The 24,384-nt window shown below is 45.4% G+C and overlaps 1 protein-coding gene across 3 annotated transcripts; it reads left to right on the top strand.

The window, feature by feature from the left end:
- The first annotated feature begins 3,378 nt into the window (after positions 1–3,378).
- Positions 3,379–22,658, top strand: wnt7bb (wingless-type MMTV integration site family, member 7Bb). 3 transcript variants are annotated; one of them, XM_088378983.1, is made up of 5 exons: positions 3,379–3,539; positions 3,624–3,942; positions 10,460–10,686; positions 21,003–21,274; positions 21,427–22,658. In XM_088378983.1, the coding sequence occupies exons 2-5, from the start codon at positions 3,869–3,871 to the stop codon at positions 21,904–21,906; spliced, it is 1,053 nt and encodes a 350-aa protein (XP_088235109.1). In that variant the 5' UTR covers positions 3,379–3,539; positions 3,624–3,868; the 3' UTR covers positions 21,907–22,658. The 3 variants fall into 3 exon arrangements, with proteins under 3 accessions (XP_088235109.1, XP_088235107.1, XP_088235106.1); XM_088378981.1 differs by having other exon boundaries at positions 3,379–3,942; XM_088378980.1 differs by lacking the exons at positions 3,379–3,539; positions 3,624–3,942 and adding an exon at positions 6,019–6,449.
- The last annotated feature ends 1,726 nt before the right edge of the window (positions 22,659–24,384 follow it).

The raw sequence follows: 24,384 nt of genomic DNA, 5'->3' as shown, positions 1-24,384 counted from the left end.
TTGCCAAATATTCATGAGATGCTCAGAGCCTGACGTATCAGTGAGGAATTAATTATCCCCCACCCCCACCTCCTTCCTCATCACCCCGCTAAAGTCATGAGTAAAGAGGAGCAAGGAAAAGGTCAAACTCATTGGTCAGCACGGGAGGACCAGCGGAGTTGGTTTAACCTCTGACCTCACAGTTAGACGTATGAAAGGTCATGTGACATCCAGGTCAGAGTTGACTTTCCCTCCTTGGCTGCAGCGAACTTTGCTTGATGAGGGGGAATGCAAGCCGAGGGGTTGATGGAATGGAGGGGGGGCGGGGTTGGGAGTACATACAGTACTCCCCCACCACCCAGGCCTGGGGCCCTTTGTGGATTTGGTGGACCCAGCCCCAGACGCCACTCCATGGTTTTGGCAAGCGGCATGTTTCAGTCATCTCACTGTTTCCAGCTGAAGCGGCTCCCATGCAAACACGCGGCGGGCAAACGGCTGGCGTTGCTTGTTTCGCCGTCGGTCAAGAGTGCTTCATAACATTTCAAACGACAGCGCGACACATCGGCTCGAGCGAGCCAAAATACGATACGATCCCGACCGAGAGTTTTTTTTTTTTTTTCTTTCCACCCCCTTTTGCTCAGTTTGAGAGGAATGCGTGAAGCTTATTTCTACATTCTCACATTTGGTTAAACCACAAACGATATGCAAGTAGTCTTTTGACAAACTGGATTTTGGCCTGTTTTATTGCCGCTTCTCTTCTGTTTTCGTTTGGCCGCATGCCGTGAGAGTTTGCCACTGTCAAATTCCGTATGTGCCTTCGCTCAATCCAAAAAATGGGAAACACTGTTCTTACATATTAAAATTTAATTTCTACGTATTACTTCAACAAATAATAATTAAATATTAATAATTAATTAAGGGAGTCGGCCCATATTGCTTTTTTAATGTCTCCCTCTTATAATAATAATGAGCTAGCAAAACGGAGGATAGCATTTTGGTGACCGAGGTGAACCGAATTAAATTGCGGAAATGCTAGGGCAGCCGACCTCCTCCTTCGAGATATTCCAGGCCACGAGGTCCACCCCGGGTGGCGGCGCGAGACGCGAGCAGCGATGTGGCGTCTGACTCGCTTGGGCCGATATGTCCTTCCTGACCCAGATGCTCTCATCCCTGCCACAGCTTTTTAAAATTAAATAAACACCATGTCACAAGATCCTCTGCGTACCACCCAAGTGCTACACTCTAAGCGTGTGTGTGTATGTGTGTGTGTGTATGTGTGTCGCTGTGTGTGTCCGCTCTCGACTTTGATTTGTGACTTTGTGCATATGCGTCGCATTCGTGGGCCGGCTTGGCGTGCCGGATGGCGCTCTTTATGTTTGTGTGTGTTTGTGTGCGTGTGTGTATGGGGACAGCGAGACGGCAATGCCAATAGTGAGTGACATAATGTCGACACGCACCAAACGTGCATGGTGTCAAACTCAAGGCCCGGGGGCCGGATACGGCCCGACACATCATTTGAAGACAAATTGTGCATCGACTTTGTGTCATTACTAAAATTACAAATTGTCTTCACTTTTTAATTTTTTTTTATTGCCATTCATCTTTTTAAACTATTTGATCAGTTTGTACTAGTCTCTGATTTCAAAACTAGTTATTCATCAGTTTGTTGTGTTGCGTTGACAGTCATAATGGCCCTCCGACGGAAACTATGACTACAATGCGGCCCGCGACAAAAATGACTTTGACATTCTTGCTCTAGTGTCAATCCTGCTCCCGTTAAAAGAGTTCCGATTCTTCACATCCAATTAGCGAGCGAAGCAAACGTTGAGAATCGCAACTTTGCGACATTTCATTAAACAAACCAAAAAGGTTCCCATGAAGACAAACAAAGCCGGTCGCCGTTTTACAGCCCAGACATCAAACACGCGTCGCCATCAGACCTGCACGTTGACTTTGATTACGTCTCCAAAAAAAAAAAAAAAAAATCCGTCTGGAATTTCGACGGGGCGTGTTTTGAAGGGAGAGGCCTCGACAACCGCAACGGCGAGATGCCTTGAAACAAAAGGCCCCTGCGGTCGTGTCTGTTTCTCGTGGTCCCCACGCACAGATAGCTCGCGTCTGTAATTGTAGTTTACGCCGTCATTATTACAGCATGCTAGCCACTCACCCCCCCCTCGTTTTTTTTTTTTTTCATCACATGCACTTTGTTTCTTGGAAACATGCGGCGCTCGTGGCTTCAAAGGACCATGCTAGCATAATAAAATTTGGTCGAGGGTGGGAGCGGGCTCGCTTAAAACATTTTTTTTTTTCCTTTGCCAGGCAGATGAGGAAAGAAGCCAGATGAGCGGTAGACGATTACTGGTCTAGGGAAAATAAAGATTCCTCACATTACTATTATTTTCTTAACGGATACTTTTGAGGTGCGTGTGGAAACCCGAGAATCATATTACTGACACCAGAATGCGGATTGTTAACCAAAATTGTGCCTCGGTACACATGGAAAGCGGTTTGTACACAGGTCAACCACAATATTAGGGACACGTGCCGTCTTATTTGCATGTCACGCGAAGGCCGTAAACCGTCAGGGAGGTATTCGTCGACGACCGCGTTAATTACGCCGCTTTGGACTGCCGCACAATTGCTTTGCATTCCGACAAGAGCTCGTTCTGATATTTTGGTGGCCTACATGACGCGGAATGATTAAAACAGCTCCGCTATTCAATCGCTTATAATCAAAGGGAGGCAAATTTTAGCTAGTCAGTGTGAAAAACAACAAAATGTTAATTCAAATTTTCAAGATGGGTAATTCAAACAAACATTTGAAGTTTTGTTTTGGCACATTTCACAACAAAGAAATGAGTGTACAGAGCGGTTGTTTGCTTTGTTGTGCTAACATCGTTGCCGCAATTGTCAATAATTTACGTTTGAAAGTTTGAAGAGTACTTCCCATGCTTGGACAGCAGGGGGAGTCTTGTGACGTACACACGCGCCACTCACACTTGGTGCACATCTGCTCAGAATTCAACCACAATCAAGCCCGAGTGATGGGAACGTTTTTTTTTTTCCTCTTCAGTATAATTTATGTCCTTTGCACGCCATTCATCACCAATCGGCGTGACTGACACATCCTGAATGACTTCTCCCGCATCTCTGACGCCAGTTCTGCGTTCTTCTCATTATTATTATTAGTCATTATTGTTATTATTATTAGTCACGCTGCTGCTTTGTGGAAGACACATTCCACTTGCGCCTTGGCTTTGTGGGGCGTGCTGCTGTGGCGCAAAAAAAAAAAAAAAAGCCGCAAACGCTGCACTGCAAAGTGACAAAAAAAAAAGCCCCCCCCCCTCTCTCTTTGTGTTATATATAAAAGGCATCATTTGGCATCATCACTTTGTTGTGTTGCAACAAGGCGAGCGTGGAAGCAAAGCCCGGCCCCATTATTATCTGCATATCCACGCGTGGGAGGAGGGAGGAGGAGAAGAAGGCGTGCACATCTCCCCCATGCGAGGCTTTCCTTACCTGTCTGGCGTCAGGACACCATGGAGTTAATTTAAAGAAAGGTACTCGGGGAATATTTAATTAGAGTAGCTCAAAGAAGATCGGACGGAACAAGTAATCCAATCTTTTTTTTTTTTTTTTTTGAGGACACGTCCACCAGCACATTTCACCTGCTACTTTCTGGACCGGACCGGACCATGGACTGCACCCTGGGGACGGTTCTACATGATCTCGGTGCCGCGGGAAAAAGTCGCCATCCGTGCATGTGGAAGGGTTAGTTAGTTACTTAGTTAAGTAGGCCGGTTGTGAGGTGGCGGGGGGGAGCAAGTCGCTTTGTGGTTACGCATCCAGTACGTACAGTGCATGGCCCACGGACGGAGTGGCAACGACCATGCACAAGCCCCTCCGAACCTGGACCCTGTACCCCGTGTTCCTGTGTTTGGGCATCATCTACCTCAGACTCGGGTGAGTTTTAGTTGCGTGCAACACAACCAACGAGAAAAAAAAATGAATAAAGCTTCTCCGCGCAAGAAGCTGCTTTGATCAACAGGATGAGGCAAGAAGTCGTGCTTGAGTGTCATTCCCAACCATTCCTGTTGCTGTCTGCAGCCATGCATACCTTTTTTTTTTCTTTAATAGCACCACGCCAGAGTTGTATTTCCACATTCCATCGGCCTAGACTGAGTTTTTACCTGTTTAGCTTTAACTCTCCTCATCCCTCCCCTTACCGCCTCTGCACACTTAAGGAGAACACACAAGAAGACGCAAAACTCACGGAACAATTTGCACTAATATGATTGATAAGAAGGGAGATTGCTGGACTTTAAGGGAAAATGGTTCCCATATTTTAGAAACCAGTCATTAAAACGCCGAGGTATAGCCCATGTGGTGTTAGAGCATGATATATAAAAAAAGATAAAAATGTATGAAAGTGAGCTGGAAATTTGCAGGGGTGCACCAAAAAGAATCTTATATTTGCATTTTTTTCCCTTTTCCAAATCAAAATCCCTTTATGCATGCTAAAAAGAGATGTAAAAAAACAGGAGTCAGGCAACTTTTGGGTTATTTAAAAGTTGGGTCAAGTGAATCATCAACAAAATAACAATTTTTTGTGTGTGAATGTATGTTGTACAAAAACGATTCATTTGGAGTCGCCACCGGCAATATTTTAGGTTTTGGGGTCAAATAATTCCCAAAGTTGGGTCGTCTCTACTCATTTTGGATTATTTTTCACCCAATTTTTTTAAAAGTCTTGTCGAACAAATCTATGCAATCCAATGTAATTATATAAAAATTAGATCAGTATGTCTCATTATTTTGCACCCTGCAAAAAGTTTCATTCAGTCATTCATGTGCACTTTCTGGCATCAAATCTACATTTCTCAGATCAGCGAAACTCTCACATTTACATTTTCTTACCCCATTTCTGTCCTCTCCAATTCGACTCGAGCGGCAATACACCTGCCACACACCACCATTTTGCTTTACGTTGCCAAATATAAACATTGCTGGACGTTTGTGATGGGCATCGTGGAGTTGTTTGTTTGTGCAGGTGGGCCTCGTGGCTGCGGCTGAGTGTCTAGCCAGATAGTAAATGAAATATAGAAGTAGGGAGAAGAAGAAGCTCATGTGGAGTGAAGCGTGAAACACACTTGGAGCTCCACAGATGCTCATATCGCATGACATTGTACTGACAATATGCAGTGTGTGTATGTGTGTGTGTGTGGTGCTCTTACTATGTTTACTAAGCCCGACCATTTAGCTCATTCCTTCCATCCCTTTACTTTCACTAAATCTTTCATTGTACCCTCTTCATTTACGACGACTGAAGCCTGCAGGTGTTGACTGACAGGCCCATAGCAACACGCTCACACACACATGCACACGTCCGCAAACATGCATAGGCTGAAATTTCTGCAGCTATTTCATTTCTTTGCCTGGATTCTTAAATGTGTTGACACAAATGCATCCTGGATTTTTTTTCCCCTACAATAAATCAACAAATAAAAAATCATTGTAAATTCTAATGCCTGGCAAAATGACCAAATTAACAACAAATACCTCTTGAAAATGTAAATGCTCAGTGGGCTGGATTAAAGAAGAGAGTGGGCCATTTGTGGCCCACGGGCCATATTTTGCCCACCCCTTACATAGAGCGTCTTTCAAAGAGGGCTTTTGGGACGGACAATACAACTTTTGTGCTATTTTAGAAGCCGGGGGAATATTCGTCGTATTCCAGCCCAAAGCTTGCATATAACACCAACTTGTGGATGCAGACTGACTCATCCTGCCTCCCCCCCCCCCAAAAAAAAATGTGCTGATTTGAACGCTCCTCTTTTTGCGCGCAAGGAGTTGCGATGCCGGTGTTTGTTGTTGTTTGGGGGGGGGGGGGTATTCTGAGGGGTGGCGGTGGGGAGTGCGGTGCAGTTGATGATGAATGAAACCTCGGATCACTGCAAGCCCCCCCCACCACCACCTCTTCCTATTGTCCCGCCGTGGCAAAGTGGGCGGACTGCAGTCGTCTCCGGCCGCCCAATGGCAGCCGCGACTGCGGAGCCGAGCGCGCACAGGCACTTTTCTGCCATGCGAGGTCCCTGAACGCATCACCCACCACCACCGCTGCCGCGCCGCCGCCGCTGCGGAGACATGTCAGAGCGCACCCCGGCCCCGGCCCCGCTCACTCGGCTACGGCAGCTCGGAGCGGCGTGACTCGGGAGCTGGGTTTTTGTTTTATTATTTTTAATTTTTTTTTTAAAAGACAGACCTGGGATTTAAGAGCAACGGATTTTTTTTTTTTTTTAATTATTTTGAAAAATTGAAAGTGTGTTTTGCCATCTTGCTCATCCCCCGTGCGAGGCGCCTGAGCCGCTTTGGCTCCTCCATGTCATCATGATCCTGTTCTCGTCGCGCAGTGTTCTGCTGTCAGTCTACTACCCGCAGATCTTCCTCATCCTCACCAGTGGCAGCTACCTGTAAGTTGGCTCCAATTAACTTCATCAACTTCATTAAGCCACTCAAGTTGCATTCGGGTGACATTTTGTCACGCAAACTTCAATTGAACACATTCGGTGCAAGATTTGGACCAAGTTCTCTCTACTTGCCGGCTTCATTTTGGCCACTGAGTGGCAGAGATGTTCAAGAACAAATGAACCAGGCTGTCGAATTGGCGAGAAAAGTCGCAGAGTGTTATCTTATGACCTCACCGTCCCAGTGAGTCCATTCATCACTTGATTGACACCCTAATGCCGCGCGGCTTTTAATTAAACAACAATCATCCCTGCAGGATCCGGACTTGCAAAGTAATTACTAAGCCATTCTTTTGCTCTTTTGCTTGTTTTCTCGCTTTCTGCCCGCTTCCTCTGCTGCCCGGAGACCCCAAACCTGCTGCTAAAATAGATGTGTGGTTTTGGGTGTTTTTTTTTTTTTTTTTTCTTTCCCCCCCAAAGTTAAAAGTGGGCTACGCTCAGTGCAGGCGCATACGGCGCCCAAGTCGAGGCTTGCACGTTACAGACAAACACGTTGTTTATTTGGATTATGCAAGTTTCTTGTTGGGGCAGCACGGTGCAATAGTGGTTGGCACAACCGGCTCACAGTTCTGAGGTTCCGTGTTCGAAGTAAGTGCTCATCATGCTTGCGTGGAACTTTTGGGGGTACTCGGTTGTTTTTCCCTTAAGTGACCTGCGATAGACAAGGTGACCAGTTGAATGTGTACAAGGTCACTTATATGACCGCAAAGGCCGGAAAATAGGCTTCAATAGAATTTTAAGTTTTAATTGTTCCTTGTGTTGTCCTCGACTTTAAAATTGTTGCCATAAATGTAAATAATTTATCTTTGAAAGTTTTTGCAACTTAAATGACTGTCTACATGTGTTGCTCCACCGTTTGTGTTCAAATATCCAGTACTTAAAGGATTTTAAAACGGCGCCTATTGATGCTAATGTTGGCATTTTCCACTCATATCAACTTCGCGCTCGCCCAAAATAAAAAGAAAAAAATAAGTCAGATGACTGCTCGTATCTTAAGAAACTTGTCACTCGGGTCATTCTTATCTCAAGGCACCGCTGTTGTTTGGGAGAGTTGGGGGAGTTGCATGCATCTGCACCCACGCTGAGTGGAGAGAGCAGATCGCATCCCATTCAGCCCTAAAGCACAACATTTCCTGCTCTTGAGGTGTGTGTGTGGGGGGGGGGGGGGTAATCGTCCATCCAAGTTAAAATATGTCCCAGGCATGATTTTTGTGAGTGCATTCCTCTGTAAGATTCATGCCTGGGAGCTGAAGCTGCCTCATTGCGACTCACACAGCGTTCCATGTGACGAATGAGACGGTGGCTTCGCAAAAACGTCTGCAATGACGTCGGCCGCCCACGTTGTCTCGAGGGCCACACGACACAGTGATGTAAGAGCCACTCGGATGTCCCCGTTTTTTTTTGGGGGGGGGGGGTTGTACTTGTCAGGTCACGTTGGCAAAGATGCTCAACGGAATGTGGGTTTCCACTCTGAGTCACTCGGAGCGGAAGCGGAGTTCCCGGCCGCTCTCCATCAAAAATTCTGCCTTCCAAAGATAGTAAGGCGCAGGTATTACTGCGGCTGCCAGCGCTCTGCATCATCATGAGCCGCTCCAATTTTTAATTCTCCTCTTTCACTGACTCATAATAATCCATCCAACAATATTTTTTATATGGTAGTATTACATTTGAGCACTTGTTCCAATCCTTGATGACGCTAATGGCTAATTGCATGTGTTATAATTGTAATTAAATAAAACTTTTCACTGACATGGCATAGGTTTGACTCAAATTGGTCACTAGTTAATAGTGTCTTTCCTCTTTTCACGTCCAACTGCTTATTTTCTTTGTATCTTGCCACACATTTCACTTGAACAGCAATGTAATGTTCTCAGTATGCTCAATAGGGGGCGCTGTGTAAAAAAGGAGTACGGTGGCCTCCTCAATATTTGTGGGGGATTTGTCAAATGCTTTTTCTGTAATGATTTTCGATTTCCATGCAAGTTTGTCTCGCAAGGCCATCGATTGCCATCATTTTGTCAGAGCGCCGATTAGCAAAGCGCCGCTTCGGTTCAGAGTCGGAGCCAGAGACCGCATTGAAGCAAACACAATGAGTTTGGTTGCTATGGATGGGATGTCGCCGTTGCCGTGGGCGACCGCGTGTACTGCAAAAGGGGTGACGCCGGGGTCAGCGGAGCAGCAAGAGGGCAATGAGGTGAATGACATACGCAAGATAACGAGAAGGGCAATTTCTGCCCCCCTTTATTTTTTAACTAGCATTTTTTTTCTGTGATGAAATTCAAAATTTTGTTTCGTTTTTGGAGATTTTGATTCCAACAAGACGCTTTTAGGCCGAGTGAAGCGAGGCAACGTCACTTTGGTAACAGCTGCACTTGGGTTTCATTTGCGTTCCTTGTCTGGGTGGAAAAAGCCGTTGTCAGAACGCGACTTCTCGCCATCCATCAAATGTTTCGCTCTTAATCTCCAACCAAAAGAGTTTTTCTTTCTTTTTTTTTTTTTTTTTTTGCAATGCGTGTGAGAGCTCAAATCCCTGCTGGAATAAGTCTGGTGTCTCCTGCGCCAGCTCGCCGTGGGCGACGTCATACTTGACTGGGTGCCCCCCCGGAAAGTTTGCATCTGCGCCCCTGCGCCGGCTTAAACAGTCGCAGGGTGGGCGAAGTTACTTTTGGTGCAAATATGCTTGTCTGCAAGCATGTGCGCATTTAGTCACCTTCAGATGAGGTCTTGATAATGTGCCCCATGTGCTTGTCATTAATGTAAAAGAGCTGCAAATCATAAGGAACCTTATATTTTATTTTACGATAATTGGCTATAAGCTCAAGTCTGCATCATCATCAACATCACACGAGCGGAGATGCAGGCATTTGGGGCTTATATAATTTATTGGGTTCCCATCGGAGGGTTTCTCCGCTTGCGAGGTTTCCATGGATGTTGATGAGCCATGTGTTGATTGTAGTTTAAATCAAATCATATGCGGCGGATGATGATGATGATGGTGTCGACATCACTTGAGAGATTCAGATATGTTCTCATCCCACATGGCCGTTTTACATCCCAACATCACAATTACAAAACCAGCAGGACACACTTCTGTGGGTTATTTCCTACGCTGTAAAAAAAACATAACTTGTACTTTGGGGGGCTCCAACATTTAAGTCATTTAAGTCGGAACTTATTGACATCGATGGCAACAATGTTTGCTAGCACAACAATGCAAGCAAGATGTTTGCTACAAAATAGTTTGATGAGTTGCTTTTACTTATAACTTGAAGTTGGGGAAGGATACAAGAAACAATCAGCTCTGTAAACTTTCATTTCTTGTGCATTGTGAAAAGTCGGAAAGAAAATTTTCACATTGACAAATTTTGAAATATGTTGAATTGCCCAAGTCAAATTTTTATCATAGTTTGTTGTCATAAAATTCACGTAGCTTTAATTTTGTTTGTTTGTTTGTTTTTAATAAGGTGACTATTTTTTTTTTAATTATAATTAGCATGGTCTCTCATCACAATGTATTTAGATATTGTAGTTTTTGCAATTTTCCGTGTGACATGGATGGATCATATAACATTACATTTTTCAAAACATTTTAAATGCAATGTAATACCATTAAAACCAATTGCGGTTTGAAATTCTATTCAAAACTAATACATTTGAATCGCTTTAACTTCTCCTAATGTTTGCAGGCCATGCCTTTTAATTTATGATTCGGATATGCCACGGGCTGATAAAAAAAAAGAAGTGTGCAGCGGGCCTGAATGAAAGCCCTACGAGGCTTTCACTTTACTACGGAAGGTGCATCAATCAGTGGTTGAAATGAATCATAGCGTGGAGAAGAGTAAGCGAGCCTCCTTTTTGGAAGGAAATTTGAACACTTTGGTTCTGAGCGTGAGCGCGTGCATCTTCGAGCGATATTCTTGACTGACGGTTTTGCCTCTCTTTCCCCCTCTTGGCAGGGCCCTGTCCTCAGTGGTGGCTCTGGGTGCCAACATTATCTGCAACAAGATTCCCGGGCTGGCGCCTCGTCAGCGGGCCATCTGCCAGAGCCGCCCGGACGCCATCATTGTTGTGGGCGAAGGCGCCCAGATGGGCATCAATGAGTGTCAGTATCAGTTCCGCTACGGCCGCTGGAACTGTTCGGCGCTGGGGGAGAGGACGGTCTTCGGTCAGGAGCTGCGTGTAGGTCAGTAGGGCTTCTATTGCAAAAAGGCTGGAGGTGTTTTTCAAAAATTTTTTTTTTGCCTGGCTTCTCCTGTGATCTGCTTTGAGCTTTACTCGATGATGCGTCATTATTTGCCATTTTAGTGTGTCTGGCTTTGTAGTTGTTTGGTTAGCTTGTTGGTTAGAAGGGTTGCTCAAAAATTTCATCGCCTATAAGAGGCAACCTAGCAAAAAGTGGACAAAAATGAGGCTTTGTTTTTGTAATTTTGTGAAATAATGTCTTAATGGTTACCGTATGAGTCTCAATGGAAGTTTTCCCCATCTACCAGAATGTAAATGGTAGAGAATTTTATTGGTCTACTCAAAACTTCCTTTAACAATGAAGTAGCCGACTAAAAATGTATCCACATGAATCAGGAAGTAGCTTAACTCAAAATGGTTCAACAAATACGACAAGATTTGTCCTCTTTCTTGGCATCGTTTTTTTAGTCTCGATGCATTCGTTCCCACTATCCACAAATGCAAAAGGTAGACAAACGGCTAACTAGCATAGCGCTTTCACGTCACTACACAAATGAGCGGAAAAGTGGCTACACAATCGAGGCAAGAGTGGTATTGTCAAGTATTTCTTGTTAACACATCTTTGATGAGCTGACAAAACAGGTGTATCTAAAGTTTGGATTGGACAATGAACATGAGTGACAAGAATAAAGCTAGTGTTAGCTTAAGAATTCAGCGCTTGCGATCCTGTGGTTATGCTATTGAAACCTCAGACTTTCCATCAAGTCTGGGGCCATCCTTTTGTCTCATTTTGAGATGCATAAAATGTGTGGCGGTACCATACAGTCCCTCTGCGGTCTATGAAATGTGGCTCTTCAGAGGTGCACACATCACACGGTCCAAAACTCAAACCAGCAACTCACATCACACTCTTTGCCGTGCTATTGTGTAAGAGTTCAGGTCAGCTCCGCTCGACGCGACTTGCCCATCCGAGTCCTCAAATGCCGCGTTGGGCCTTGCTGAAACGGGTCGCCCGGTTAGCCGCAACACGCAAAGCCCTGCTAAAATCTACATTTGAAAAACGATATTGCAGATGAGAGGACAGCTAATGGCGGAGTTCTAAGCCAACTCGTCGGACACATCTGTTTTTAATTGGCTTCAGTCGCTCGCTATGCTTCTTCGCGAGAAAAAAGATGTGAAGCAGACGTTTGGGAAGAAAAAAACACACACGTTTGGGTGCATTGTTTTTGTTTTACAATATCTGTCATCTCACTTTGCGGCCGCCATGTTGCGGCCGGGTCGTTCGTTAAGGCCAAAGGTTCTGTTTCAAATCATTTTGTCTTTGTTGGGAATGTGCTGCTTTTCGTTTCAGTGGCGCTCCCAAATTTTCAATCGGTACTTGTTGGTTTGAGGAAAAACACTAACAAGGCCTGCTTTTTGTCTTTCTGATGCTTGTGGTGAATCTGTGTTGATTGATTTGAGTCACGCCCAAGTGCAGCCACAATTCCAGCGAAACCCCCAGAAGCGTTTAGTTCTTGGTACTTTGCTAATTTAATCAGTATGGGACAATGAAAGATGATCTTACCTTATCTCACAAGTCCTCAAGTCCTCGAGGGGGCGCTGTCCTGCATGATTGAGACGTTTCCGACCTTCAACACACCTAATAGAAGCACATTCATTAACGAGCTGTTGATGGCCGAAACTTACAACAAACTTGCTAACGTGTCCTTAAAACCTCAACATTTTCTCAAGATGTCAACTTTGCCCCTTTTGTGAACTCGCAGAGTAATTTTACGATTCTCGTCATATGCAGACTTTCGGAGAAAAACTTGCTTGTCATCAACAGCTGGGATGTAACCAACATAAACACGGCATTTCCTCTAGCTGTGGTACGATTGGGTTGAGGTTGGCAAAAAAAAAAAAAAAAATGCTGCTGTCAAGTCTGCGGATAAGTTGTAGTGAAAACGTTGGGTTGCAAAATAAAATGTTGACGGTATCATATTGAATATCAAGCTACAGTTCCAGCTAAATACTCTTAAGTCACAAATTGATTCCATGGGACTGATAAGAACGGTTCCATTTTGGCATCAAGAGACTCGCTTCTAAAAAAAAAAAAAAGGCCAAACAACTATTTTCAAACAGCACAGGCCAACTTTATATCAACACAGTACTGCAAACATCACTCACGATGGCTTGTTGTACAAGCTGAAGAAGCAGTGGAGGAAAGTCCATGGTGGATCGGTTAAAAGTCATAAAATTGAGGTCAATGGGTTGTTTGTACAGAGGCATGCTCTGGTTAGTCAAAATGGCCGCCAACCAGAAAACAACAAGTAGCTCAAAGTTGTGGCTGGGTGTGTTTGTGTGTGTGTGTGTGCATGTGTGTATGTGTGTGTGTGTTATCACTTAGCTTATTTTGTTGACTCCAATCCAGGCATAAAAAAGATCCAGCAGCATGTCCGAAAAAAGAAAAATGGCAGAAAATATGCTTCATAGAATAGCGTCCTGGGACTATTAAATGTCCAACAACTAAATCCTGATATATTTCACTTCACTTCATGCTTCTGGTTTCACTTCCTTCCAAATAATGTCTGTCTTTTTATATTTTTTTTACCTCACCACAGGTGTGACACCTTTATCTCCTTCCCTGTTTTCACTTCCTGCTTCCTGTCTTTCACTTCCTGGATTTTTCCTTTTTTTTTTTTTTTTCTTGGTAAGATTCCCAAGTCAAATAATGAAATATTTAATACACTATAAAATGTAAAAATAATTCTACCCTATACATATATTTTTTCTATATTTTTTGAGAGGATATGTTGTTAGCAGGTGCTTGTTTATACTTGTCAATGAGGTATTTTAGTTTAATCCAATGAGCGATGAAGCTCTCTGGTGCAGTAGACAGGAAGGCTACGCATTCACTTTTGGCAGCATTTTTTTTTTTTAGCTTCCCGCTCGGTCGTCGCGGGAGACCACAGACGTGAGCGAAGAATTCCCTTGTCAGTTCTAGACGCTGTGGAAACAAAACACAAAAAAAATGTCTATTTTAAACACCTGCCATCAACATCTTTGCCTGTGCTGTTTTTCCAGAATTTGTCGTGTTATTTAAAATTGTCAAAGTATGTTATGGAATTCTTTCGCGGGACGTATGAAATCATGGAATACACCTCTGCAAAAAGAAAATTCCAATTCCATCTCCAAACCATCATCATCATCATCATCATATAAAGCTGTTTGGCTCCCTTTTCAGTTACAAAATCCCTCCGATGATGATCACTAAATATCACCGTTGGCTGGTTTAGAGCCCACGTCACTTAAAGAATGACCTTTAGAGGATTTCAAATGTCAAAACGTGTCGGGGTTCCGATTAATGTAGTACATTGGCATTTTGTATGAATGACATCCGGTATGTTTTTAATCTTTGGCCTCACCGGTTGTTCAAAAAGCACTCCTGTTGCATTTCCTCAACAGCCCAAGCACTTAAAACGCCTCTTAAAAGCAACATTTTGACCTATTTGCACTCTTTCAAACAGCCACGCACTTGATGTTGTTGAGCGCAGCTTGAAAATGGACACCTTTCAGCGGCTACACTCAGCATCAAAGACGGGGCGTCGTAAAACGGAGCGCTCCGGTTACCCTCTGTTTGACTTCCCAGCCAGTTTGTCACCGGCCTCGCTGGGGCTTGGCCTGGCTTGAAAGGCCTTTGTTTGGTTGTACCGCTGGTGAGCTATTACACAAGTTTGATGTCGCTGTCAGCAAAGAGAGGAATGGATGCCGTTGCACTTGTGCGGGTCACCGTGCTTTGCTGAGAGATGGCTGCCGTGTGTCTTGTTGCTTTGCGTCATTGTGCGCACACCTGATCTTGAAAGCCGCTCAATAAATGGAAATAAATAGTGAAAAAAAAAGTCAAAAGTTGATGAATGATAAAAGAAATACTAGCAATATCTCTATTTTTTAAAAGTGAAAACAATTTGCAATTTTAGTACTGACATGAATTTGATTTGTCCTCATGGGCCACATAAAATGATGTGGCGGGCCATATCTGGCCCCCGGGCCTCGGGTTTGATACCTAGGTACTAAATACTCAAATGATTTAGGCCAAATTACAATTTTTATATTATTATGTTGACATAGACATATATATTATCTGACTGTTGCTAGCGGGATGCTAGTCGGCTATCATTTGTTTACTAGTTGTCTAACACTTGTTTGTGTAAAAGTGTAAAAAGAAGATGAATGCCACCAAATGTGAATGTAACTGAGGTGCAGCCAATTTTTACAAGCATATTTTGCCCGTTAATTTAGCATCAGAATCATGATTGCAAAAAGAAGAATGTGGAATGTTGGCCGCTTAAATGGTAGAACGGCTGGACAATAGCGGGCGGGCGTGTTCGCGTTTGGATTTTCCCCATCCTCCCACGATTGCAGCTACTCCCCGGCAGCCCCCCTCGTCTTTCATCCATCCACCTCCGCCATCCGCGAATCCACCTGCCAAGGGGCCCGACACAGAAAAAAAAAATGCGTCCAGTCAGATAAAGGATGTTTACGTCAGCGCCTTCATTGAAAAGCACTTGTGTGGAAAGAGCTGCTGGAGACCGGCCGGGGCGATGCAGTGGAGGGGAAAGGTCAGAGCAGATAGACGGAGACAGGAGGAGAACGAGCGCTGCGAAAACAGAGCGGAATCATTCTGGACGCGGCGTGCTCGCTTATTTGTTTAGGGAGTCAGGTCCAAGTGCTGACATGCGGGGCAATGAAGAAAAATGTACATCATTTCCTAACATGTCATTACTATTTCCATAATTGCCGTTCTATTGTTATGGGAGTCTCCATTAATTGCCAGCTGTGGTCACGAGCTAGCTAGCGCGACACAATGCTCGCACATTTTAAACGCATTATGGGAGCGCCCGCCCTCTTCTCGGAATCACTCGATGGCCGTTTGTGGTGAAATCATAGCCTCGCACGTATGACAAGTGCGGTCCGACCGAAAGCTAATAATGAACTGGCAACAGGACGTGAAATGTATTTAAATGACCACTATGTTCCATTCATGCTTTATTTCCTCGGCCTGACAAAGGAAAAGGAAATGAGAGCCGAAGGATTGAGTTGGACTCGTTGAAAACGCACGCGGGGAGATCCGAGTTGATGTGTACAAAAGTATTGGGACCACCGCAAAGTCGAGGAGAACTGAAGCTGAAGGCCACTTGCTGTTCAGCTTCTGTCTGGCCTTTTCCAAACACGGTTCTCGATGATGCATGATTCACGGGTCAGGTCGGTATTACAGCACCGTGCTGTGAGAACCGACGCGATTGTCTGATAGCGTGCGGCCGAACATGTGGTAATGATGCGTGCATTGTGCAGAGATGGAAGAGCGGCGGCAGTAGATGGATGGATGGATGGAGGCCCGTTTTTCAGCCCATCATCATGTGGTCGCTCGCAATCCTGTCTGACCATCCTCGGCGCGCAGGCCAGAGAAAACACGACGCTCGTGCGCGCTCCCACTGCGTCGGATAGCCGAGCGAGATGCCTTCTTTGTTATCCGCCGCGTGGGCCGGCCAAAGGTCATCTCACGCATCCCACCGCCATATCTAGGGCGGGGACCTCCCTTCTTTCCTTTGACCTGCGTCGGTGTTCATTCATAAGTGCGTGGGTGAGTCAGGAGTTTCTCTCCGTCTGCTGACACGGCCGCCTGGGGTTGCTCTGCCGACCCCCCCCTACCCTTCAACCTCCCGCCCCTCCCTATTAGCGTTATCGGTGAGATCTGCGTCCGCCTGTGTCTGCCAGCGCCGCTAGACGGCGGAGGAAGCAGGATGCGAGAGGATCAACCGTAATCTCGCCGCACGCTTTGTTCCGCACAATCACTGTATTCTCTACTCGCTGGACATTTTACATGTGCCAACAATCACACCGCGACCGGGCCACTTAGGTGATGGGCTTCACAAGGGGAGGGGGGGTAGGGGGTCAAGCGGGGACCAAGTGTAGAAGAACAACAAGGTTCTCGCTCAGAATCTGTGTCGGGATGCTTTTCTCAACTTCCAGAAACGGTATTTGGGGGCTCACGGAAGACTTGTCTTCCATGTTTACAAAATGAATCATTTATAGTGGAGTGGTTGAAGTGAAGCTGCCAGGAGATTATTTCCCGCTCGTCGCTCCATTCACAATATGTGGCTCATTATTAGCTCAAAACCGAAGGAGCGGAGTTTGCTGTGCTTGTTTTAACAAGTCCCACTGCTCCATCTCCACCTCAGGGGAGATTTGAGCAAAAATACTTAGTGCCAGCTCAGTCTTCTCGGAGGCGGCTCTCACTTCTCACTGGGAATGGTTGTTTTAGCTTCGCCGCTACTCCGCTAGTCTAGGTGCCTGCGGTGTGTGTCGCCGGGCCGCGAGCGTGTCACGTCCCCCCCCCCATGCGGAACGTGGGACCCGGATGTCTCTGGTAAAACAATATTATTTTTATTGTAACAGAAACAAGGCTGAGCTAATAATTCAAGCTGCAAACCTCAGAGACCGCAACTTTGTCTGTAATTTGTAGGGAGCGCTCATAGCAACCATACAGAGTGCGTGCAACGGAAAACAGTAGCGGCCCCCATCGGTATACAAAACGAGGGGTTTTCCTCCGACTTTCCCGACGTTCCCCTATTTTTTTTGACTGGGGCCTCTCAGACACGATGTCAGCGCTGGCACGGCCACATCAGCACTGTTTATTCTAATGCAAAAAGTGGAAACTAAAATCACTGATGTCTTTTATTTTGAAAGGCTTTCAAAATATATATATATATTTTTTTAGAAGCACAGTGGCCCCTGACCTTAAATTCTAGGGGGTCCAATTCTTTTGAAACTGACGTATGACCTTTTGTAGCACATGTTCACCATCATGCTTCATGTTTAGTCCGCTCAGGTGTAGACACTCTGGGCCACCAGCAGGTGACACTTTTCCCTCTGTTCACTGCAAGAGTCATTTGTTTGCTCTGCATGTGCTTTCTAAGCTGCACAAACTCCCTGTGTGTGTGTTTGTGTGTGTGCATGTGTGTTGAGGTCGTGAGTGCATGTCCGGGATGGCCTTTAAAAAGCTTTCCCCTTCACGGCTCCATCAACATCAGGGAGGCCATTCAGCAGCACCGTTGGGCTCTTAGTGTGTGTGTGTGTATATGTGTGTTGTGTGTGTTTGAACAACAATTCAGTCTAACCCAATCTCCCCTGGGACATTTTCATAGTGTCTTCGGCTAGCCCCTGTATCCGCTAGCTACTAGCATCCCAGAAGCTAACAGAGAAAGAGCAAATTCAAGGAGTGTAGTTAACTGGAAACCACATTTCAGTGGAAGATAACGGCAAAATTAGCATAAATATAGAGGAAAAGAGCCAACAGCTACAATTAGCGTGACATGTAGCATAACATCGTGTCGCGTGACTGATGGCTTCTATTACGAGTCGAATGTTTTTATATGATACAGAAAACAAAAAAATGGGTGTGGTTTGCTTGATATATTTGAAAGGAAAACATAATCTTGACTTCAATACGTACATATTAAGGAAGTTGAATCGGTGCTTCTACAATTCTTTAGTGACACGAGTATCTATACTTGTACTTGTGGTGAGTGCGAGTACTTTTGCCACCTCTGCTAGTTTTAGCTGGCAAAACAACAGCGTGGAGTTCATGCTTGCTCTCTGTGCCTTTCTTTGCCCCGCAGGCGGCGAGGACAGCGGGGCCGACTGAGGTCAGCCAACCCCGCTGCTTCCACCCGCCGGTACAAGCGTCGACGCTCGTAAATCTTCCCGTGCCGCGTCATGAGAAATTTGTCCTAGCGGCGCGCCTGACTCCCGCTCTAAAAAAGTCAGACTGGAGCTCCAGTGGCGAGCCGCGACATCTTTTTGCGTCCCCCTTCCCCCGTCGCTGACGTCACAGGCATGGCCGCATAAGCAGGCAGGTGTCCAACGTGCTGTTGTCAGCACATATGGAGGCTTCCGTCCGAGTCGCTTATATTTGGATGTGACTTTTAAACTGGCATCCTGATGAATGACTACAAGGGGTGAAATTTGTCTGGTGAATCTCCAGCAGACGTTTAGCTGAGGAATTTTGGAATTACTCCATGGCATGAATAGAAACATTTTGCGTAAGGAAAAATTCTTATAGATAGGAATAGAGCTTTCCATCCCGACATTAATCACTTATTTTGTAAACACAAAATGATACAAACACATTACAGCACACAGGAGTAATGAGAAAAACTCTTCCTCTTTCAAATTGACACCATATCAAACGAAATACTCAGACGCCATCTAGTGGTCGACAGTGGAATCACACCCAAAATAGATGACGGTGCAACCAAAATAGAGCTAGCAACCGTACAAAAATACATTTTTTAAATAGCAGGGCCCAGAAACCGAACCTCTCGATGGTGCAAGGTTTCCACAATTCCCATGAACTTCCAACCCCACTGCGACCACCTGAACCTGCTCAGATTGGTTCCCCATCTGATCCATTCTCACCCCCACCCCCCAGACACTTGCCTCTAAACTCCATTAGACATCTGTTTTAATATTCCGCCATTCTTCTGTCCTGCTTGTTTCCAAGTTTTCTGAGGTTTTTCTGGTCACTCCAATTTTCCACTGGCAGCAAGCGAGGCAATCCCAGGGTGGTTCCTTCTGGAGGGCTTTCAGGAGACTGGGGCCGGCCGGCCGGCCTCTCCAGAGTTCTACGGGTGCCTTTTTCTCCGCAGTGGCTTCCTCGCCAAAAGAAGGCCCTTCCTCCGCTAAGGGCACGGCGAGTACACTTGAAGACGCACTGCTGTTACAAAACAGTGTTGTGGTTGGATTTTTCACCACCCCACCCTTGTGTTTGGCGGCAAACACAGCGAAATTCTGAACTCGGGATTGAGGTCTTTCATAACTCTGCATCGATTTGGGAGGAACAACTCCGATGTATTTTGCGATTGACGACGCGCTGGGAACGATGAAGGACAAAATGTCAATGTCAATTTTTTTACGCTTTTTGTTCAGGAAGTGTCCTTTTAAAATATTAATGAGCACACATGGCTTTGCACAACTGATCAACCCTGGCGGAGATCTGCGCCCCAGGGCACTCTTTAGATGAGTCATCAAGGCTTGAGTCATCACTGCCCCCCCACATGGTAGCATCCATCCTTCTTTTTGAACTATAATCTACGAAGGAACAAAAAAACACGTTTTTTTCTTTAATGTACAAGAGCATAAAATATGCAAATTCTCCTTTCATAGTTAAATGTTTTTTTTCTATATTGAACATAATTTTTCTGTTACGGTGCACCTGTCCGCTCACCTAAATGAGGAAGTGGTCTTCATAACAGTTCTCGGTATGAGAGTCCTATATCGTCTTAAGCGGTGCTAAAAAAAAAGTCAACATATATTTTGAGTTATTCTGAGTGGGATGATGTGCATCACCACCACAGACTGGTGTAGCGGCGAGAGGTTGTGCGTCAGTCCCCAAGCTAGCAAGCCCGCGGTTGCGCTATTAGTCCTGCAGGATAGGAAACTACCGGGTAGCTTTTTTGCAAAAATATCTTTGGGGTGTTTAAAAAAAATGTCAACAAGAGGTGAATGACGAGGAAGAAATTACATGTCAACAGCTGCACACTAAGCAGTTTGTGTTACCATGGAAACCTGCCTGACTTGATGGGCTTCTATGAGCAAATGGCTTCTAATCCAGGAGAGACAAATATTTGCAAGTGAGTGGAGAACATGACAAATATCAAAAGATGGTTTCTGGTCCTTGTTATTTTTGCTGCTCTGAGCCGTCCGGGTGATTGACGGGAGGCCGTCATAGCCCTCTGTCTGTTTTTGACTTGAAGAGGCCTTTTTGGACAAGAGGACTTTATGGCCATTAGGGGAATAGCCGAGGACAGCTCAGCCTTTGTGTTCATTCCTGCACCTTGTCCTGTCTTGTGTTCATCTGTCCCTCTCTCTCCCTATCTGAGAGTTATTTTAGAAACAAACCCGTAAAAAAAGAAAAAAAAAACGAACACACTGGCAGTCCACTCAAACACGGTGGTCGTTTGCAGTTCGGGTTTCTGCACACAAGGTGCTACCGTTGAGGAATTCAGCACTTTGGACAGCACCTAGACCGGCTCTCACCACACAAAAATTCCAACACTGCACTCCCAAAAGCACGGCCCGCAATGCTTTGTGGTCAGAAATGAGACCGCGTTCCTGCAAAGGTGCAGCAGGCAACAGGGAAAGGAAAATAATCTCCTATCAAGGTGTCAATTTATTTCCAAATATTGAATCGCTTGATGGATCGTGTTTAGCGTGGAGAATTTTAAAGTGGCAACCCAGGCTTCCCAAACAAACCATCTCTTCTTTCCCCTCTCGCAGGCAGCCGGGAGGCGGCGTTCACCTACGCCATCACGGCAGCGGGCGTGGCCCACGCCATCACGGCGGCGTGCAGCCAAGGTAACCTGAGCCAGTGCGGCTGCGACCGGGAGAAGCAGGGCTACTACAATCAGGAGGAAGGCTGGAAGTGGGGCGGCTGCTCAGCCGACATCAAATACGGCATCGAGTTCTCCCGCCGGTTCGTCGACGCCCGGGAGATTAAGAAGACGCCGCGGCGCCTGATGAACCTGCACAACAATGAGGCGGGGAGGAAGGTACATAGATGTTCTCCAGATGCATTTTCTTCAGCAAAGCTAAACATCTCCTCGCTTGCACGCTCAGATGTGATGAAGTTTCTGACAAATGAATAGACGTGGAATTTTTTTTCCAAAGTGGTCAGTGACGTCAATATTCTTGCATTGGGCAGGTTCTGGAAGAAAGAATGAAGCTGGAGTGCAAGTGCCACGGCGTGTCGGGCTCCTGCACCACCAAGACGTGTTGGACGACGCTCCCCAAGTTCCGTGAGATCGGCTACGTGCTCAAGGACAAGTACAACGAAGCCGTGCACGTGGAGGTGATGCGGGCCAACCGGCTGCGGCAGCCCAGCCACCTGAAGGTGAAGCAGACTCAGGGCTATCGCAAGCCCATGGACACGGACCTCGTGTACATCGAGAGGTCGCCCAACTACTGCGAGGAGGACGCGGCCACGGGCAGCGTGGGCACCCAGGGCCGCCTGTGCAACCGCACCTCGCCGCACACGGACGGCTGCGACCTCATGTGCTGTGGGCGGGGCTACAACACGCACCAGTATACCAAAGTGTGGCAGTGCAACTGCAAGTTCCAGTGGTGCTGCTTCGTCAAGTGCAACACGTGCAGCGAGCGGACGGAGGTGTTCACCTGCAAGTAGAGGACCGGAAAAAAAGGACCTCTGACGGACACTCTTCACGGCATCGTTTTGCACACCAGAATCTTTAAATCGCTTTCCACAGAGTCAAATGCAAAGTACCAGTCGGCGACTTCATGCGAGGATGTACGCACGGGACCGCCAGAGCCTCACGCGTGGCAAAGTTGCGCCCAAGTGGACAAGGGGGGCGCATGTTGGGACACATTTTTCTAAGCAAGGTGCGTTGAGGTGTACCAAAAAAATATATATATAAATATATATATGAGCGGAGAACTCTGTGGAAGCCTCTGCTGCCAACTGGAATATGGTGGAGTTAATGTCGGTCTTCCAGTCACACTGGAACTGTCTGTTCTGAACACTGAAAAATAAATTGTTTATTTATGTAATAGTATCTTAAAAAAACAAAAACAAAGCACTAACGGGTAGAGATGTCTTTTTTGTTTACTTAGTGTAAAGAAAGTACTTTAGGAGCTCTGACTGAAGCTGTATGTCTTTTAAGAAAACACCCCCATCCGACGACCCTTAATCACCTCATCTTGTCTTGTTCAAAAGAGCATCGTTAAAATGTGTCTGGCATTCCCAACGCTTTGGCTCTATTTAAGTGTCGCATCGTTTGTGTTTTCACGCTCCGTTGCCGGCGCGCACCGATGTCTCGGAGCGGCGGGAATGTTCCTGGAAACTGGATGATGTTGTCGAGTGCTGCACTGATACTTTCTCTTCAGTCGTGCTAAATAAAAGTCCCCGGTTGGAAAGTACTCGCAAAGGCGCTGACCTTTTTTCGTGCACTCACTTGACACTTCATGACATTAGGGACATTATTTAAAGTGGCGCAAAACACTTCATCAATTCACATGTTGACCAAGGTCCACCTTCGAGGTTCTATTGGATCTGGTTTCATATATGCCTTTGGGAGTTTTATTAATATTATTTTCATCAAAGTTCAAAACTCGAGGACCAATCGAGAGGTTGCAATCAAACCGCTAATCAATTCATTTGTGACGTCAGTGTGCAAAGCTTCTGTGAAGATAAACACAGTCGGATTATAGATGGATTAATGAATGAATTAAGTAGAAAAATCTGGGTTGGGAATAAAAATAAATGAATAAATAAATAAATAAATAAACAAATACACACATGTTAGGTCTATGCCAAAATGCATACTTTTTTGTTTTGAATAATAAAAAACTTACACAAGACATGTAGAAATACTGTACATGTTTTTAAGGACTTTAAAGTACATCATAAATACAGCCTTATTACGGAAAAAAATCAGCATGGGTGGCACCAAAACAATGGCAATACCAGCTTCTCATTTTGATAATCAATATTTTATTTTACTCCAAAGTATCTAATTCACAAATTCATGTATTTGTGCAAACAGCAAAACAACACAAGCCAACACGTCCTTGAGCCCAAAGTCAGGAATCCGCATTTTTCATTTTACGGCTGAAAGCATGTTCCTACAAGAATGTTCCTGCTCTGCGTGGAGTGGCCCCGCACATAACCAAGCCTATTATTTCCATAAATTCTCCCCCCCCCTTGAGGAAAAGCACACACTAAAAAATCTGGTCATCAGCGTATGTGTGTACGCGTGTGTGCGTTGAGCCAAACGTCATGTCAACGTCTGTTATTCAGCATTCCAATAAGGCTTAATACAGCAGCTGGCAGCTTTTGTTGGGCGGTATAAATCATTAAAAATGAATGATAAATAAATCAAGCCGTGTGCTGACTTGGACAAGCTGGTAATGCGCTGCGGTCGTGTGTCTTCATTGTGGCGTGCATGCAACACAAGTCCATGACCTCTCTCGACATGGAGAGGAGCTTCCTCCGCACGTTCGACGTGGGAGGAGCGGCCAAATTTTGTTTCATGACCATCTGGGTGATCACCACTACCCCCTGCACTAAAAATGTCCTCAAGTATTTGATTATTCATCAAGTTGGATCTATTTGTTGTTGTTGTTGTTCACCCACGCTAATTGGGGACGTGTGTTGTGGCCGGTGTGAGACAGCCCAGCTCTTCATTGCTTCATTCCGCATGGTTTGCTTTGATGGCTGCCAGTGTGGAAGATGATATGAGCAGTGAGAACATTTAGTTGGATTCTCCACATAAAATGTTGAAAACAGACACAAATTTTATTTTATTGAGGGAAAAACATATGGTAAAATATCGTCGAAGTCGTACAATCTGCAGTTATTAATCCGTACGTAAATTACCTTTTATGGTCGGCGCGTTTCCTCTTCAACTAACTCAACTTTATTTATAGTGCACATTAGAAACAACCTTAGATGCATACAAAATGCCACCAAAGCTTCAATTTCCTTCAAAAGTGGCCTATAGGAGAAAGTTGAAAACAGCAGGGGACCCAAAGTTGAACCCTGTGGAACACCATACGACAGTAAGGCGGAGTGAACAGGTGCCTTGTCCAAGAGAATTTCAGTTGGTTCACAGTGCATTTTGTCAAATCAAAACACAACAAGGAT

The sequence above is a fragment of the Syngnathus floridae genome, chromosome 6, assembly GCF_059516105.1.
Source record: "Syngnathus floridae isolate MCC-2025c chromosome 6, RoL_Sflo_1.0, whole genome shotgun sequence".
NCBI lineage: Eukaryota > Metazoa > Chordata > Actinopteri > Syngnathiformes > Syngnathidae > Syngnathus > Syngnathus floridae.
Note: the sequence above shows the minus strand (reverse complement) of the source record. Positions and strands in the feature narration are given on the sequence as shown.